Raw genomic sequence first — 18,956 nt, forward strand, 5'->3', positions numbered from 1 at the left:
GTACTACACCCGTCCATTTACAGGCCGCGGCAGGAACACATGGCACAATCAAATAAGTAGGGGTCAACCAGGGTACGCCTACTCACACATAACTCGAAATGATTCGAGTGCGACAAATAGTACCGGCAGCCGCGGGCGTCTGCACTATCGAGGACACGTGTACCGAGGCAATCGCTACTCGCGTGGCATCTATCGCGGTAATTATAGGCAGCCTGCCGTGAATTATATCGAAGATAACAATCCGCCTACTTTAGGCGAGACTACAAATAATTCCGTGCAAGAAAATGCTTCAGAATTTTTTCGTGAATAACATATTTTCGTGTGACAGTAGCGATTACATATAATTACCAATTAATGGTATTACTTATACATGGCTTCTAGATACGGGGTCGTCGCTGTGCGCAGTAAATTATGACACAATCATTGAACTCGGCATTCCGATTACCAAAAATAGCATTCGCGTAAATGGACTTGGAGGCTATATCGACACCGAGGGATATGTTTATCTCAGCTTTTTCATAGATGGTGAGGAGTTTATGCATAAGTTAACTGTCATAAAAGATTTGCCATGTGGGACACATGGATTAATTGGTCGAGATTTCTTAAAAAAATATACGTGTCATATAGATTATCAATCTGATATTTTATCATTATTTAAGGCAAACTTAAATATGACATTTAAATTACCAATTTGTTCAAGAAAACCAGGTAGCGACGACGATAACTGTGTCGACACTTTACTTATACCTCCACGCTGCGAAAAAATAATATTAATATCGACAAACTTCACCGATGATTGCATAATAGGTTCTAAAGAATTATGCAAGGGTGTATTTATAGCGGGAAGCATTAGTAGACCCACGAATGGTAAAATTCCCATACAAATACTTAACACCCGGGAGGACGCAGTACAATTAAGTCATTTTAGTCTCGAAATAGCTACTTTGGATGAGTATAACATTTGCAACTTTGAAAAATGCGAAAACATTGATAGCGAACGCGTTCGTAAAGTACTTTCATTACTAAATTTGACTCATTTAAATAAGGAGGAAAGACATTCCATCCAAAACATTTGTGCCAAGTATTCTGATTTATTCCATTTACCTGATGATAAGTTATCAACTTCAAATATTTATGAACCCAAAATTACTTTAAAATCCGACTGCGTTCCTGTTTATGTTAAACCGTACCGCTTGCCACGAATTCACAGAGACGAAATAGATAGGAAAGTTGAAGAAATGTTAGCAGACAACATTATCGAACCGTCAAGCAGCGAATGGTCTAGTCCCGTTCTATTAGTTCCCAAAAAGTCAAGCTCTGATTTAATAAAATGGCGATTAGTAATTGATTTCAGGAAACTTAATGACCGAATTTTAGATGACAAATTCCCACTACCTAATATTACGGATATTTTGGACTCACTTTCAGGAGCCACGTATTTCACACATCTTGATCTTAGCCAAGGATACTATCAATTAAATTTAGATCCTAATAGCAGGAAATTAACAGCGTTTTCAACACATTCGGGGCACTTTCAGTTAACCAGATTACCGCAAGGATTGAAGATATCCCCCAGTTGTTTTTCCAGGGCAATGACAATAGCGATGGCAGGTTTAAATCATGAAAAATGCCTAGTATATTTAGATGACTTAATTTGTTTCGGCCGAAATTTACAAAGTCACAATATAAACCTACTAGATATATTCTCTCGGCTTCGAAAAGTTAATCTTAAATTAAACCCCGTGAAATGCAACTTTTTAAAGAAAGAATTATTATATTTAGGACACATAGTGTCATCAGACGGAATCAAACCTGACCCGGAAAAAACGAAAGCAATAGAAAACTACACTATTCCAGAAAATGCCGACGAGGTGCGTAGATTTGTTGCGTTTGCAAATTATTATAGAAAGTTTATCCCATCATTTGCAGAAATCACTTTACCATTAACAATGCTTTGCCATAAAAATGTACTTTTTAATTGGACGAATGAGTGTAATGCAGCCTTTAACAAGATTAAACAATTATTAGTTACTCCACCCATTCTTCAGTACCCAAATTTTGACGAAAACAATACTTTTATATTGAAAACAGATGCGAGCGGTTATGCCTTAGGTGCTGTACTAAACAACAGTGACAATAGACCCGTAGCATATGCCAGTCGCACCCTCAATAAAGCCGAAATTAATTACCCAACTATAGACAAAGAACTTTTGGCGATTGTCTGGTCAGTGAAGTATTTTAGACCGTACCTCTACGGTAAAAAATTTACAATCGAAACAGATCATAAACCCTTGGTATATTTATTTAACATGGCTAATCCAACTAGCCGCTTAATGAAATTCAGGCTGTTACTAGAAGAATACGACTTTGACGTAGAATATGTAAAAGGGGCAGACAATGTGGCAGCCGATGCATTATCTCGTATAAAAATTAGTAGTGATGAATTAAAAGGAATGCACGAGAACATCGTAGCAGTATTAACTAGGGCACAGCGTAAAAAAATAAACAAGAATGAAACTGACAAAATATCTCCCGTAAATCAACCACCAGCCACTACCGACTGGACTTGTCAACCGCGAGTGGTCGATATGCTAAAAGCTCCTAACAGTTACACGGAACTTTTAATGAATATACATGATACGGAAATCAAAACATTAGAACAACACGTAACTAAAGAGAGCGAAGAATTCGCATTAGTAGAAACAAATTCATTAATTTACGTCAAACCAACATCCCGATCGCATTGCGCACGAGCTGCCTTTGCGAGGGCGTTGAGTTCATTCTGTGAAAATATAAATGTAAATGACGTATATGTAATAATAAATGAAAATAACGGTTTAATAGCGAAGAGTCTCGACCAACATCTCGAGAGACTCTCGCTAGGTGGTTGGATCAAGGGACAGATGCAGAAGGCGGTGATCTTGGACACGGCGCGGATAGTACGTCGGTTCCTCTCTCTGCAGCCCTGACCACCGGTAGCTTGGGCCTTGCCCCGCTGCTGGCGGCACCCTAGGTTAGGTTTTTTATAATGTGTTTATATATATGTATTTTTATTGTTTTGTAAGTGGTTTTATATTTTACTTTTATATTCATATTATAAAAATACCTATCCTAAGACGATAAATGAATAAAGAGAATAATGAAAATAATAAAGAAAATGTTCAAGCGTTAACGCGTTCTATTAATAAATTACCTAGATGGACCGGACCGCGGTTACATATTTTAAGAGGAATTAAAAGAATTACCGATAGGGACACAATTCGTGTCATACTAAATGACTACCACATGTTACCTACTAGTGGACATGCAGGCATTAGGCGTATGTTAAATAACATTAAACGACGATTTTTTTGGCATGGTATGGAGAAAGACGTCACGGATTTCGTAAAAAGATGTGACTCATGTCAAAAACAGAAACATAGTAAATATATAAGAGAACCAATGACAATAACTGACACAGGTAAGTCAGCCTTCAGTAGAATATTTTTAGATTTAGTTGGGCCATTAGGTAAGGATTACAATAATTACGAGTATAGTTATATTTTAACATTGCAGTGCGATCTTACCAAGTATGTCGAAGCGTACCCACTCGCTACAAAGGACACGGTAGCCGTCGCTACTGCGTTTGTAAACAACTTTATTTTACGCTACGGCATACCCAGTGAAATCGTTACCGACCGCGGCACAGAATTCATTTCATCTACGATGCAAGAAGTATGTAAACTGTTAAAAATTACACATTTAACGTCAACTGCTTATCATCATCAAACAATAGGTGCACTAGAAAATAGTCATAAAAATCTAATTTCCTTTATACGCATTCAAACAGATAACTCGGCACAAAATTGGAGTACATGGTTACCCTACTGGTGTTTTGCTTTCAATACTACTGTTCATACCGAAACCAAATACAGCCCATTTGAACTTGTTTTTGGAAAAATGTGTAATATACCGTTACCGACCAATTTGACAGATACATTAGATCCTTTGTACAACCATAACGATTACCCGTATGAATTAAAATATAGGTTACAAAAGTCGCACCTAGATGCTAAGAATAATATATGTAAAAGTAAGGAGCTAAGAAAAGCTCGTTACGACACTTATGTACACACTGTAAAGTATACAGAAGGCGATTTAGTGTTGGTTAAAAACGAAGCTCGTTCTAGCAAACTGGACCCCTTATATTTAGGTCCATTTAAAGTAGTTAAGGACATTGAACCCAATGTAATAATTCTAGATAACAGAAATAGACAAAACACTCTGCACAAAAATAGAACTAAACTATACTATTCATAAAAAAAAAGCTTAAATACTTTTTTTTATTTTACATGCAGAGGGGGCGTGTGGTGTATGTGTACTTATGTACTTATTATATAAGCTATGTATCAATCATGTATCGAGTTAGTCTGTAAGTTGTGTTTGACCAATAAACACATGTAATCAATATTCTATTTTATTTATTAAAACATCCATCCGTACAAATCATATTAACATTATATATTTGTTTGAAACCATTATCTCCATGATTCTTTGTTAGTATCATCAGGCAATTGACAAATTAAGTGCTGAAGTAGAAAAAGCAGTTTAACATGCTATCATTATCATTTAATGGTTTCCTCAGTAGATCCACCTCCACAAATGCTGCTTTGGTCTATAACATTTGATTTCTCCAGGATACCATCATCAGATAACACCTGGGACTCCTGGGAGCAAGCTTATCCGACCTCTTGACATCAGAAGTAGGATCTCACCTCTCAAACAGCCTGTAGAGGGTATGCACGGCCCACTTCTTGCACTTCCACCACGGCAGCTCTAGCCGTTCATCCTCGTCGACCTGGAGGGTGTGCTCGGGTACCGGCTGCTCCATGACCTTTCGGAGGACCTCCATCCACTTGGTGAACACCTCTTTGGTGATGAGATCCAGGGGGAGTATGTACTGGGGAATAATTGGTCATGTTAGTATGCAATATTGCAGATTTTTGGCTGTATAATATTTTTTTAAACTAGGGAACAAATAAAATTATTTTTTATAAAATTTGGATTTGAGCTTTTAAATAGTCACACTACTTTATATCGGGTGGCCTATTTCGGCCTCGGTTTTGAAAAATAAGTCCCGCAGAATTTCTTGCGCCAGTATCACATTTTTAGGGTTCCGTATCTCAAATGGAAAGAACGGAACCCTTATAGGATCACTCGTGCGTCTGTCTGTCTGTCCGTCTGTCACAGCCTATTTTCTCGGAAACTACTGGACCAATTAAGTTGAAATTTGGTACACATATGTAAATTAGCGACCCAAAGATGGACATGTTTTTTTTACACATCTGCCCAAACAAAAAGAGTGTATTGTGTTCAGCGTTCATGTTTGTATGTATATTTATAATTTTAAAATACATAGGTTCGAAGTTATTTAAGAATATAGCCAAACAATGACCACTCCCCGCCCCCTTTATCTCCGAAACTACTGGGTTGAAATTTAAAAAAAAAATACACAAAATAGTTACCTATAAATTAAAGAAAAACCTATTAGAAATGTGCAGTCAAGCGTGAGTCGGACTTATGTACCAGTATGTTTAAAAAAAACTGTTTTTTTTTTTATTTATAAGCAGGTTTTCTGCACAGGCCCTTAGATAGGTTATATCGAAATCGGTTCATCCGTTTCATTACGTTGGAAGTAATTTATATGACAAAGTTATTCTACGGGTTGATTGAAATATGTACCTTCACCAACATGTTACTTTTAGTGCCATGCCTTATGGGAAACGGTCGCAGAGATAGTTCAGAGCCGGAAACCGCTACCAACTTTTAGTATGTTGTTAGGCATGGCATTGGGTCTCCAAAACTGCCGAGAGACGACGGCGCCGGCCATCTACTTCAGCGGAATGACGTCGTCAAAATGACTCCCTCTTCGTTGCGAATATTGCATACTGCACCCAAATTATGCATAGCACATACACGTGTGGGGTATTAAATGAAAGCCAATTAAATAAACTATATTTTATTTATACAAAGTGTATCATAATATGCAACAGTTTAAGAGAAATTTACAAAATAATAAAAATTACGTAAAAAAATATTCAATTATTTGGGTTTTACAACCAAACCAAAAGTCGGACGATAAAGCAATGTACTACAACATTAAAGATGACTTCTCAAGCCATACACTGATATCAATAAAATCAAAATTGGACCAAATATGTGGAAATTATGCATCAAAATGTAGATATTCGCCCATACAAATGCATAAAAGTTAAAAAAATCAAAATTGGTCATTTTCAGGATAATCCGCATAAGCTTCTAGTATGTTATTGCCAATATGACCTGGAGTCTAAAACTGCCGGGAGACCATCGCTGTTGTTCCTCAGTTACAAATAATGACGTCATATAAATAATCACTGCCGAATTTCGTAAAATGTAAATTATAGATATACCACGAGTCTCACATACACGTGAGTTACATGTAACGAAAGGTTATTAAATGTATTATGATTCACCTAAACATTGTTTGTAAAAAAAATGTACGGTTTCAGAGCTAGAAACAACGAAATACCACTTTTTATGGAAAAAGTAGATATGTATCAATTTTATAGCTAAACTAAAACCGTCAAAAACATTTTGCGTATAACATTTGAAAAACTTGTTATTCAACTATATATCACAATTTAAATTTTACATTTCCGACAAAAACTGTGGAAGTTGTGGAAAAAAAACTAAAGCGCCCCAACAATTCTACCTTAATGCGCTCATATTATGCAAAGAATAGTTCTATTTATCGAGTATTAAATTACATAAAATACATGAAAACGACATTTTCGAATGGAACCATAATTAAAAAAATAATAATTTACTTCATAAGTAAGCAAAATACTGTTTCTTTAAGTACCTAATCTCCTCCTTTCAAAGTCGGTTAAAATGTAGCTTTTGTGACCTCGGCTACAAAGACAAATAAATTGACACCTCATTTATCAAAATCAGTTCAGTAGTTTCATACAAACGGTACCTACACATGCACGCATAGATAGCAAATTCTGCCGTAGTCGGAAAAAAAATAAAAATTCAATAATTAGACCTTTACTATTATGGCCTGGCGTGGCTTGGCAACTAACGTTGAAACTCTCAGGCCGTAGATGTTAGCAGGCCTAGCGGGCGTCGCCTCGATGAGTTAGCAAGATGCCTTATGGAGGCTTCGAATGATCAGAGGGGTGACCTGTATTTCGGAGGATCAGAGGGAAAATTCTGCCAGCCTTCTCAGCTCAGCCTTGAAACCCTTGCACCACTCAAGATTCCACTTTTATAAGAATACCCAACTGGCGCGAAGTGGCGCAGAATAGGGCAGAGTGACGCTCTTGTGAGTGAGTGCCAGAGGCCAAGATCCTCTTTGCTTTGGGTCACTGAGCCAGTGATGTATGTATGTACAAGGCTAATCGAGGCTTAAATATATAATTATGTATCGCATTAAGTGAACTGATAGGGCATTTACCTCGATAAGGCATTTTGTATTAGGCATGTATCTACTTACTGGCATGTAACTTTACATTTCTCTAATAATGGTCACAAAAGCCACATTTTAACCGACTTTGAAAGGAGGAGATTAGGTACTTAAAGAAACAGTATTTTGCTTACTTATCAACTAAATTATTATTTTTTTAATTAAGGTTCCATTTGAAAATGTCGTTTTCATGTATTTTATTTTATGTAATGTTCATTCATTTAATACTCGATAAATAGAACTATTCTTTGCATAATATGAGCGCATTAAGGTAGAATTGTTGGGGCGCTTTAGTTTTTTTTCCACAACTTCCACAGTTTTTGTCGGAAATGTAAAATTTAAATTGTGATATATAGTTGAATAACAAGTTTTTCAAATGTTATACGCAAAATTTTTTTGACGGTTTTAGTTTAGCTATAAAATTGATACATATCTACTTTTTCCATAAAAAGTGGTATTTCGTTGTTTCTAGCTCTGAAACCGTAAATTTTTTTTACAAACAATGTTTAGGTGAATCATAATACATTTAATAACCTTTCGTTACATGTAACTCACGTGTATGTGAGACTCGTGGTATAGCTATAATTTACATTTTAAGAAATTCGGCAGTGATTATTTATATGACGTCATTATTTGTAACTGAGGAACAACAGCGATGGTCTCCCGGCAGTTTTAGACTCCAGGTCATATTGCTAATAACATACTAGAAGCTTATGCGGATTATCCTGAAAATGACCAATTTTGTTTTTTTTAACTTTTATGCCTTTGTATGGGCGAATATCTACATTTTGATGCATAATTTCCACATATTTCGTCCAATTTTGATTTTATTGATATCAGTGTATGGCTTGAGCAGACATCTTTAATGTTGTAGTACATTGCTTTATCGTCCGACTTTTGGTTTGGTTGTAAAACCCAAATAATCGAATATTTTTTTACATGATTTTTATTATTTTGTAAATTTCTCTTAAAGTGTTGCATATTTTGATACACTTTGTATAAACAAAATATAGTATATTTAATTGGCTTTCATTTAATACCCCACACGTGTATGTGCTATGCATAATTTGGGTGCAGTATGCAATATTCGCAACGAAGCGGGAGTCATTTTGATGACGTCATTCCGCTGAAGTAGATGGCCGGCGCCGCCGTCTCCCGGCAGTTTTGGAGACCCAATGCCATGCCCAACAACATACTAAAAGTTGGTAGCGGTTTCCGGCTCTGAACTATATTCCCATAAGGCATATGACTATTTACCTTTAGATATGTAACTATTAAATTATTTATAAACGCTGTTTATATGTTGTTAAATACTGACAGGATTACCGCGTGTATTTCCATTATGGCAACCGAAATCCCATATACTTAAGTCCCCAGAAATAGATGTGGAATCGAAATAAAATAAACTTCATTTACACCGGACAGTACAAAATTGAAAGTTAAATATGAAACTGTCGTGAGTAATACTAAGAACACTATATACGCGGCGCAGCGCTCGGCTATTAGGTCAGGGAATGAATGCTCAAAAAATGTTGTAGAGGGAAATGCCAGGAACACAATTTTTGACTCCGTAACTTTGTTTGGACTAGTAGGAGGTGAACATATCAAAAGTCCCCGGCCGTAGCCCCGGTGCTGGGGGGGAAGAGGGGGATAGGTCTCATTTTTCGGTTTTTAGTGTTCCGTACAAAACTTTTTAGTGTTCCGTACAAAACTTTGTTCACGGAACACTTATGGGATCACTTCGGTCTTGCAAATCAGTTAAATGCGTTTTTCTCAGAGACCGTTTGACGTAGATACCTAAAATTTGGAACAGTTATAGCAATTACCACCACTCATATTGTAAATAAGTCAAAACTGCTTATTTCTTATTTAAGGGGGAAATTTAGGGGGTTCAGAGGAGTAGGCTGAATTTTTTTTTATTTGTAAGAATCGTGTGGGGTACCATTAGAAAGCTTGCAAAAAATTGAGTCGATGGACTGATTTTGACTTCATTTTAGAGTACAATAGTTTCGATAAAAAATGCATTTAAAGTTGCAAGTTTTCATATAAAAAATTTCACCTTTGTCCTGGCGATTTTCGCGAAAACTATAGCTAACAGGCAGCTGACCAGTCAATACCCAACTTAAAGAAGCATGGAGACGGCGGGAAAATTATCAGCTTAACTTTATCTTTATTAGTTTTTCAACTGCAGCCTGATCTTTGGTTGCTTAGGGCTAGCTAACTGATGCTTACACTGGTCATTTCATATTAGGCAGTAGTTTTAGCGACAAAGATCCTTAGTTAAAACTTTGGCATTGAAATTTATGACTCATGTCTTTGATACAAAGTTGAATTCTGCTTGCTTATTTTTGTGGGATATTTAATTTTATCTGAATAGCCTACTATAAGTATGAGAGAGATCTACAAAATACAACCTTATTATATTGCAAATAAGTTTAAATTTCGAACGGACTTTCCAACCAATGGACTAAGTATCTCAAAAATCAGAAAAATTCAAATTAAGAATTCCGTTCTTCACTGTCGTTGTGTTTTTTTTTCACAATAGGACACATATAGTTAGTAAGGCGTATAGAGACAAAATCCACAGTTTTTGGAAACAAAGGTAAAGTTGACGAAATATTTAAAGTAAGCCGATCTTGTTCAAACTTGTTTGAGAGATCGGCTAACTTTATATTTCGTCAACCTTACAGCCAGCGCAGAGACAAAAATGTCAGTTAATGTTTGGTAATCATGAATCCCAGTTCTACTAAAATATTTTCTCTTTTAAATACAGTAATCGCAAAGATTTTCTTTTTTAAATTCTTTGAACAACACGTTTCCTCGGCCAAAATTCAAGACGTGCAGAAAATATTAATAACTGACTCGTAACTTATTTTTTTTGTCAGCTTAAATAGAGTAATAATACTAAATAACTTATTAATGAGGTTTATATTGCATTAGAAGTACTTACATTATAAAAACTTTAAGTTAGATCAAGAAAAGTCTGCAGCGATTCGATTTTGATAGCACACGCAGTGCAAGTGTTATTTATACGTGGTGGCTTTCGATGTAGATTGAGTGACGAAAGCAAAATAGGACTAATTTAAGAACTTGACGAAAAACGAATGGGACGACCCAAGACGGTACCTAAATATGGAATTCGGAATATTACTAAAAAAAATGTGTATGTATCAGGGACACAGCCGCTATGGTTGACGAAACGTAGTGTAGACAGCAAATGCGAAGGCCGAAAGCCGAGCTTCGCGTAGGGCCGAAGGCCCGAAGCGCCCAGGATGTTAGTGCTTTAACACAGAACAATAGTAATAGTTTCTAAATAAGAAACCCGAAGGCCGAGCTCCGCGTAGTGCCTAAGGCCCGAAGCGCCTAGGATGTTAGTACTTAAACACAGAACAATAGTATAAGATAAGTGACTAAGTGCGATGCGAAGGCGTAATTTAGGGAAAAGGATATAAATAATCCACGATAATCTGTTAAATAAAATTCAAAAACAAAACCCATTCACTTAAATGACTTAGTTTATATAGACTAAACGTTCGATTGATACTAAACTCAGTCCGAGTTTATATAATTAGAGTTAGACCAAGAAAAGTCTGCAGCGATTTTGATAGCACTCGCAGTGCAAGCGTTATTTATATGTGAGTCCCATATTTACATGTGAGTCGCTTAACTTCAAACTCGGGTAAATCCATCTGTCAGATTATGCGATTTTAGTATTAGATAATTTTTAAGAAAAAAAACCGACTTCTATGGGGCCCGGTGAAAGATTATGGTAGATGGTGCACTATGTAGAAAAGGAGGTAAAACCAGTACCTACTTTCTAGTAGCATTTCGTTTCCGTAAGGGTCGTAGTTATCTAGCCTAACCTAACCCACTTCTCTGATAGCAGTTCGGTTCTGTGAGGATCGCAGTTCGAACCTAATCAAACCCACTTTTCTAGTAGCATTTCGTTTCTGTAAGACTCGCAGTTCTAACCAAACCTAACCCACTTTTGTTCGGTTCTGTGAGGATCGCAGTTCAAACCTAACCTAACCCACTTAACGGCGCATGCGGTGCGGTGTACGGGAGTTTGAGCGGGAGGGGTTTGGCATCATCATACCCACATTTTATGGTAGGTAATCATAGTGGTTTATTTAGTTTAGGTATCATAGTGGTTTTCCGGGTCAAGGTCCGGGTCTCTGAGTCAGAGTCCGGGTCCGAGTCCCGGTCCAAGTCCGGGTCCGAGTCCGGGTCCGAGTCCGGGTCCGGGTCCGAGTCCGAGTCCGGGTCCGAACCGGATCCGGGTATGAGTCCGGGTCCCAGTCCAAGTCAAAATCGAAATTCGAAATCACCAAACATGTACTATGCGTCGTTGAAGAGTTCTGTTCTGATCATCATCAGCAGTTCCACTTCATCAAATGCGACAGTTTTTAATGTAAATGCTTGATTTTATGATGAAAATACAAAAAATTCTATACGTATGCCTTTAAGATTTGAGGAGTTCCCTCGATTCCTTATGGATCCCATCATCAGAACTCGAGCTTGACAGAAATGTGGCTTAAAAACTAAACTTGCTTAACAAACATAACGAAGAGGACAAATCGCCAAACGTGAACTATGCGTCGTTGAAGAGTTCCGTTCTGATCATCATCAGCAGTTCCACTTCATCAAATGCGACAATTTTAATGAAAATGCTTGATTTTCTGATGAAAATACAAAAATCTCTATACGCATGCCTTTAAAATTTGAGGAGTTCCCTCGATTTCTCATGGATCCCCTCATCAGAACTCAAGCTTGATAAAATTGTGGCTTAAAAACTTAACTTGCTTAACAAACATAACGAAGAGGACAAATCGCCAAAGGTGAACTATGCGTCGTTGAAGAGTTCCGTTCTGATCATCATCAGCAGTTCCACTTCATCAAATGTCACGTTTTTGAATGTATATGCTTGATTTGTTGATAAAAACACAAAAATCACCATATGTATGCCTTTAAGATTTGAGGAGTTCCGTCGATTCGTCATGGATCCCATCATCAGAACTGGATTTTGACAAAAACAGGACCAATCTGTATGCATATACATGCAATCAAAAAAATAATTTTCAAAATCGGTCCAGTAATGACGGAGATATGGAGTAACAAACATAAAAAAATAAAAAATAAAATAAAAAAAAACATACAACCGAATTGATAACCTCCTCCTTTGGGATTTGGAAGTCGGTTAAAAAGGTAATAGGGTACATATTTGCTGAGAGGGTCGAATGGATTTACCCGAGTTCGAAGTTAAGCGACACATGTGTTGTTGAAAGTTTTTTCAGCCACTACAAACAAATTTGTCTCAGAATTAATAATATATTAAATATGTAGTAAAAACTATAAGGGTTCCTATAGGGTAGTTGAATACGGTATCCTAAAAACAGGCAAACAACCTGTGTAAAATGTAACGATGTCGACGTTCACGATATCGTTTATGTCAATGCCAAACTGATGGTAGCCGTACGGAACACTAAATGCCTCTTTGCACTAAACTTTTGTTTGGTCACTACACGGTCAACCTAACACGCTCCCCCTCGCTTTGCTCGTCGTCGCACCTATCTGTTGACTCTAGCAGAACACAGTGGTAACTATTGATATTAGTAATTAAAAAAATTAAGCTCTAATGGTATAATGGCCATTAGGCGTTTCATGATTAGAAATTTCGACTATAAGTATACTGACCATTACGTATTAGTAAATTAATTTGAGGTGTTTTGTGTAAAAAGTGACCAATATTCATTAAATTTAACTGCTTTCGTGTTAAAATATTACCTAGCTGAAACGACATGCTCAGTTATGACTATAGTTGATGACTTAGGTGTGAACAACTAGATGACAACTAAATTTTACGATCGCTTTACAATATTAGTTGCCAATTTATTATTTTAGTCGCCAACCTATCACTTTAAGTTCCCTATAATTTTTTGGTGGCTTGATTTTGCTGCCAGTTTTTGTAAATATGATGCTTATATGACGGACTAGCAAGCGCAGCGTAGGACGTCCACCCACAAGATGGACAGACGACCTTGTTAAGGTCGCTGGAAGACGCTGGATGCGGGTCGCTTCCAACCGGCATGTATAGAATTCCAAGGGGGAGGCCTATGTTCAGCAGTGGACGTCTTATGGCTGAGATGATGATGATGATGATGCTTATATTTGAGGATAATATATTTGTTTTGGCGCTAAAATATTAATGCACAGCCAAATTATATTATTATATGCCAAATGAAGGTTCCTGTTTATTATTTTAGTTGCCCGGTTAATAATAAGCCTTTCCCCATATACTTTCTGTTATTGCTTGGCCTATATCGCTATCGCTACTCATGCACTGCTACGGCTCGGCCACGACATTGAGCGACTTGCGACGGCGGGATAACCACAGGTGGGAACGAAGGGTCCGAGCGCTGTGTCTCGCTCCAACCTATGGTTATCGCTGCCGCCGTCGCAAGTCGCTCAATGTCGTGGCCGAGCCGTTAGTGCTTGAAAATGGGAGACCTAGAGTGACTAAAAATACATGACTTAAATCTTATACAATTAGCTAAGCGTTAAATATAGATTGTTTGCAAAGGGAAACTTTATAAAAGTTATTGAAGTGAAATCCTATAGGTATACTTACTTTCAAGTCCCCAAAAATAGATGTGGAATAATAAATCTTGAAATGGAAAGAGTTTCGAAAGAGAAGCTGTACAAAAGTTGAAAAGGTTTCAGACAATTGCTGAACGATTTCACAAGATCTAAAAGAAAGTTTCGTTTCGCAAATAGCAAATTTCGTTCCATTATAATTTTTAAGAAATAAAAAACCGACGTCGGGGCGCTGTGAAAGATTATGGTAGATGGTGCACTATGTAGAAAAGGAGGTAAAACCACCCACTTTTCTAGTAGCATTTCGTTTCTGTAAGGGTCGTAGTTCTAGCCTAACCTAACCCACTTCTCTGATAGCAGTTCGGTTCTGTGAGGATTGCAGTTCAGAACCTAATCAAACCCACTTTTCTAGTAGCATTTCGTTTCTGTAAGGCTCGCAGTTCTAACCTAACCCACTTTTGTTCGGTTCTGTGAGGATCGCAGTTCAAACCTAACCTAACCCACTTAACGGTCAAAACCGAAATTCGAAATCACCATAGGGCTTGTACACAAATCACGCGAGGTTCGATAAGGGGAGGGGGGGTCACGTAAAAATCACGATAGATTAAGTTGGGGGAGGGGGGTATAAGGAAACCTCACGTGTATTTTTCTACAGTGAACTAAACTAAAAAACCGGGCAAGTGCGAGTCGGACTCGCGCACGTAGGGTTCCGTACCATAAAGCAAAAAAAAAACGGAAAAAAATGCAAAAAGAAAACGGTCACCCATCCAAGTACTGACCACGCCCGACGTTGCTTAACTTTGGTCAAAAATCACGTTTGCTGTATGGGAGCCCGACTTAAATCTTTATTTTATTCTGTTTTTAGTATTTGTTGTTATAGCGGCAACAGAAATACATCATCTGTGAAAATTTCAACTGTCTAGCTATCACGGTTCTTGAGATACAGCCTGGTGACAGACAGACGGACAGACGGACGGACGGACGGACGGACGGACGAACGGACAGCGAAGTCTTAGTAATAGGGTCCCGTTTTACCCTTTGGGTACGGAATCCAAAAAAAAACACCTACCACATCAATATATACTTTTTCTCGGTTTCGTTAAACATAAATCTTCACTCTTCACTTCAAAATAGCGAGTCTATTTAACGAAAATAGAAAAATAAACAAGATTTTCCATAAACAGTACTATTTATCTTAAAATTAGGTTGGATGATTGGAATGAAAAAAATTAAAAGAAATATACGTGAGGTTGTGTGGAGGTGAGGGTAGCCAAAAACCTCACCAAATATCACCAAGGGCGAGGGGGGGCAAAAAGTAGCCGAAAACACCTCGCGTGATTTGTGCACAACCCCATAGGTGTACTATGCGTCGTTGAAGAGGTCTGTTCTGATCATCATCAGCAGGTCCACTTCATCAAATGCGACAGTTTTTAATGTAAATGCTTGATTTTATGATGAAAGTATAAAAAATTATATACTATGCCTTTAAGATTTGAGGAGTTCCCTCGATTCCTCATGGATCCCATCATCAGAACTGGGTTTTGACAAAAACGGGACTAGTCTGTATGCATATACATACAATCAACAAAAGAATTTTCAAAATCGGTCCAGTAATGACGGAGACATGGAGTAAAAAACATAAAAAAATAAAATAAAAAACAACGGGTTGCACTCCGGGAGTGCCGACAGAAGTGAAAACTCAATGACTAGTCCAAAATGTCTGCAGCACTAAGATTGCACCAAGAAGTCTGCAGCGGATTCGATAGCCCGCGCAGTGTGTTATTTATACGCCATAATTTCATAGAAGTTTGACGTTTAAAATGACACTTGCACTGCGTGGGCTATCAAAATCGCTGCAGACTTTTCACGGTCTGACTTTATGTATAATTGACCCATCCTCCTTTCCATTGAAAAACTTTAGTTCCGAAATTTCTGGCCAGTGAGCTTAAATTTGTAGCGTTAATTGTTTTATCTACGCACATATCATTAATGCTCTAAAATGCATTCAGAAACCGTAGGAAATGACCAGCATTATGACAACCAATTTTACTATGAGTATTTTTTTATTGTGGTAGTAGGTAAAATCTGTACTTTAAAGTTATAACTTTATAGATTTTTGTAAGGTTATGAGTTTAAATTTGGAACAGCTGTCAAAACTCAAGTGGGTGTCTATTCTAGTATCCATAGATATTAAAACAATTATCGATACGAAACGTCAATTCAGTATATTTTTTAAATATAAACCGTACGACATTTTATCTCGAGTGACATGAGAATAGGGACTTCATTCGTTTGTCTATGAATAAAAAAAAAACTACGGATGCGTGACATGTGTGAAAAAAGTTTTCATTTACCGCCATTTGACGTACAGTTTATCTTTTAATTAGTTTTAGGTATAAAATTAATTTGTTTTGTTGTTTTTAAACAAGTTTTAAGCAAAAGTTTCATGTAGAATGAGTGATAAAAAGATATTTAGGAGACGGCACCTCTCAAAGAGTTTCGCCAGAGAACAACGGTGGATGTCGGCTGAAATACGAGGTTAGTGAATGTATAAAAGAAAGTAAGTAATTATATATGTGTAGATAAAGTAGTGTATGTAACTGTACATAATTAGGCATTAAAACACTCGTGTGATCCTTTTAAGAAACTCACTTCGTTCGTTTCTTAAACCCACACTCGTGTTTTAATGCCTTTCATTATGTAGCAGTCACATAAACTACTATAAAATTCGAATAGAAATTATAAAGTTACCTTGCAGACCTCGCATCTAAATATATTTGGTCATGATATTTTGAGTTTTATTCACCAGTACTAGAGTTCAATTTTATTAGCGAATTCATCAAGATGTAGCTTTATTGAATTGTATTTGAGTGATATAAAGTTAGAATGTAACTGTGAGATCCTCGTATTTCAACCCGTACAAGATTAGAACATTGAGCTTTATTGCTTAATATAAAAGTCCAGTTTTAAATGATTGACCTGATTATGATACGTGATGACTAAAGTTCTTTGATGAATAACATTGTCCGTACTCCGTGACACAAGACGTCAGCGTTACGTTACGCGTTACGCTGAATCGAGTTTATCATTTTTTCCCCACCTCAAAAACTGCTCAGCGCCACTAAAGAAGTTTTCACTTCAAAAAAGTTTTGAGTTTTAGGTTTAAGTATGGGGATTGGGGAACCCCCAAAATTTATAGATTTTTGTGTGAAAATCTTAATGCGGTTCACATAATACATCTACTTACCAAGTTTCAACAGTATAGTGCTTATAGTTTCGGAAAAAAGTGGCTGTGACATACGGACGGAACAAACATAAACCTTCCTCAAGAATCACTCTATTAAAATAAATAAATAATATAAATTTATAGGTGATCATCGGTTCAGTAGTTTTTGAGTTTACAGCGAACACACATACAGACAAACAGACATACGCGGCGAGGGACTTTTTTATAAGGTGTGAAAATTTTGATTTGTGTTTTTAAGTGAAGAGTGGTTCAGCTCGAGCAGTGGCTCACTAAACCTCATAATAGCTGTATACGCCGCTTCGTTTCTGGCCTAAGCCACTGCTTGGAGGGCTTGGTCACTATTTATTTCAGTTTATGGTCTATAGTAGATATTTCCATTACGAAAATAAAAGGTGTATTCGGGTAACTTCCATTACTTCAGTGTTACTGTCTAATTCTGAAAGTGGACTCTAATAACAAGAAATTATACGTGATTTTGGGAATAAACAGAAATGTAAATTATTTGTACGAGGGTGGATTGAGCTGTAGCTTGGTTCGATAGAAATACAGGATATGGTTTTAGCTGGCAGAATAATAAAAGTACCTGAATTAGATGAAGCCATAAGCACATAGACTAGGAATCCTCTAGACGGAGAGTTTAGAGCAATTATTTCATGCAACCGATGATGCCAAAAATGCGGGGGTGCGCGGGAAGAGGTGAACGAAGTCCCGTGCCGTGATTGGTCCGTTCAAAACGACGAACGAGTTCACGGACGTCACACAAAGACACTTTCGACTCGAACATGGAGTTAAATTACCGTATGCGTGGCAGAGGGGGTAGCGCGACTATGCTAAGTCTGGAGGATGTTTTGTCTGTGCATACTCGTAAGCATCTCAACTGAGTGAGTTCCTCACATTTTTCATAGAGCTTGGTTTCATAAAGGGGGCATTTCACGCCAAGCGGGCAGCGAAAAAAGTGTCAGGTCATAGAATTTGCTGAAATTTGGAATAATTATACTACTCGATATTCTAAAAATACGCATTCTTTTATTTTTTTTTTATTTGGTACCGTTTCCGGTTTGGAAGCATTTAAAAAATGGATGAAAATTGAGGAGAGCATTTTACAAAAGCTGATGCAGCTATTATTTAATAAACTGAAATATAAGTTTAATATTGGTTTGTATACAATTTTAATTGCTTTATCTTGCAGTTATAACAATTTTGATATTTTTTAATTTTTTCATACAAAAAACCGGAAATGAAAATTTCAAGTCAAATTTATATAAAGTTCGGTATTTTTGAAATTTTTTATTTTTGCCTCAAAATGTAGCTTATAGTCCATCAAAAATACATGGAAAGTTTGAGAGTGGGATCTGCATTAGTTTCGGAGATACATGAACTAAAGTGCAAACGTGCCGGTCTGAGCGTCGTACTGGCGATTCCTTAGTTACCCAGTCAAATAAAGGTTTTGACCCTGGAATGACAAATAATAAGCTGGAAACTCGTATAACTACACCTTCGTTTCGGCGGTCTTTAAATTACGATAAAAGTCATAGAAAACCTCGTGTTCGCACCGGAGTTTACTCAAGGTCAAAGGTCACAAAAATTGCTTTATCACGAATATCAAGGTTTCTATAGCTCCAATTA

At 37.0% G+C, this 18,956-nt stretch overlaps 1 protein-coding gene across 1 annotated transcript in view; it reads right to left on the reverse strand.

The window, feature by feature from the left end:
- LOC134678974 (importin-7) overlaps positions 1-18,956 on the reverse strand; it is a 103,207-nt gene that overhangs the window by 64,251 nt on the left and 20,000 nt on the right. Inside the window, exon 3 of the mRNA XM_063537733.1 lies at positions 4,755-4,939. Within this exon, the coding sequence (XP_063393803.1) occupies positions 4,755-4,939 (185 nt within the window). The remainder of the gene's footprint in view (positions 1-4,754; positions 4,940-18,956) is intronic.

Source organism: Cydia fagiglandana, chromosome Z, assembly GCF_963556715.1.
Source record: "Cydia fagiglandana chromosome Z, ilCydFagi1.1, whole genome shotgun sequence".
Lineage (NCBI taxonomy): Eukaryota > Metazoa > Arthropoda > Insecta > Lepidoptera > Tortricidae > Cydia > Cydia fagiglandana.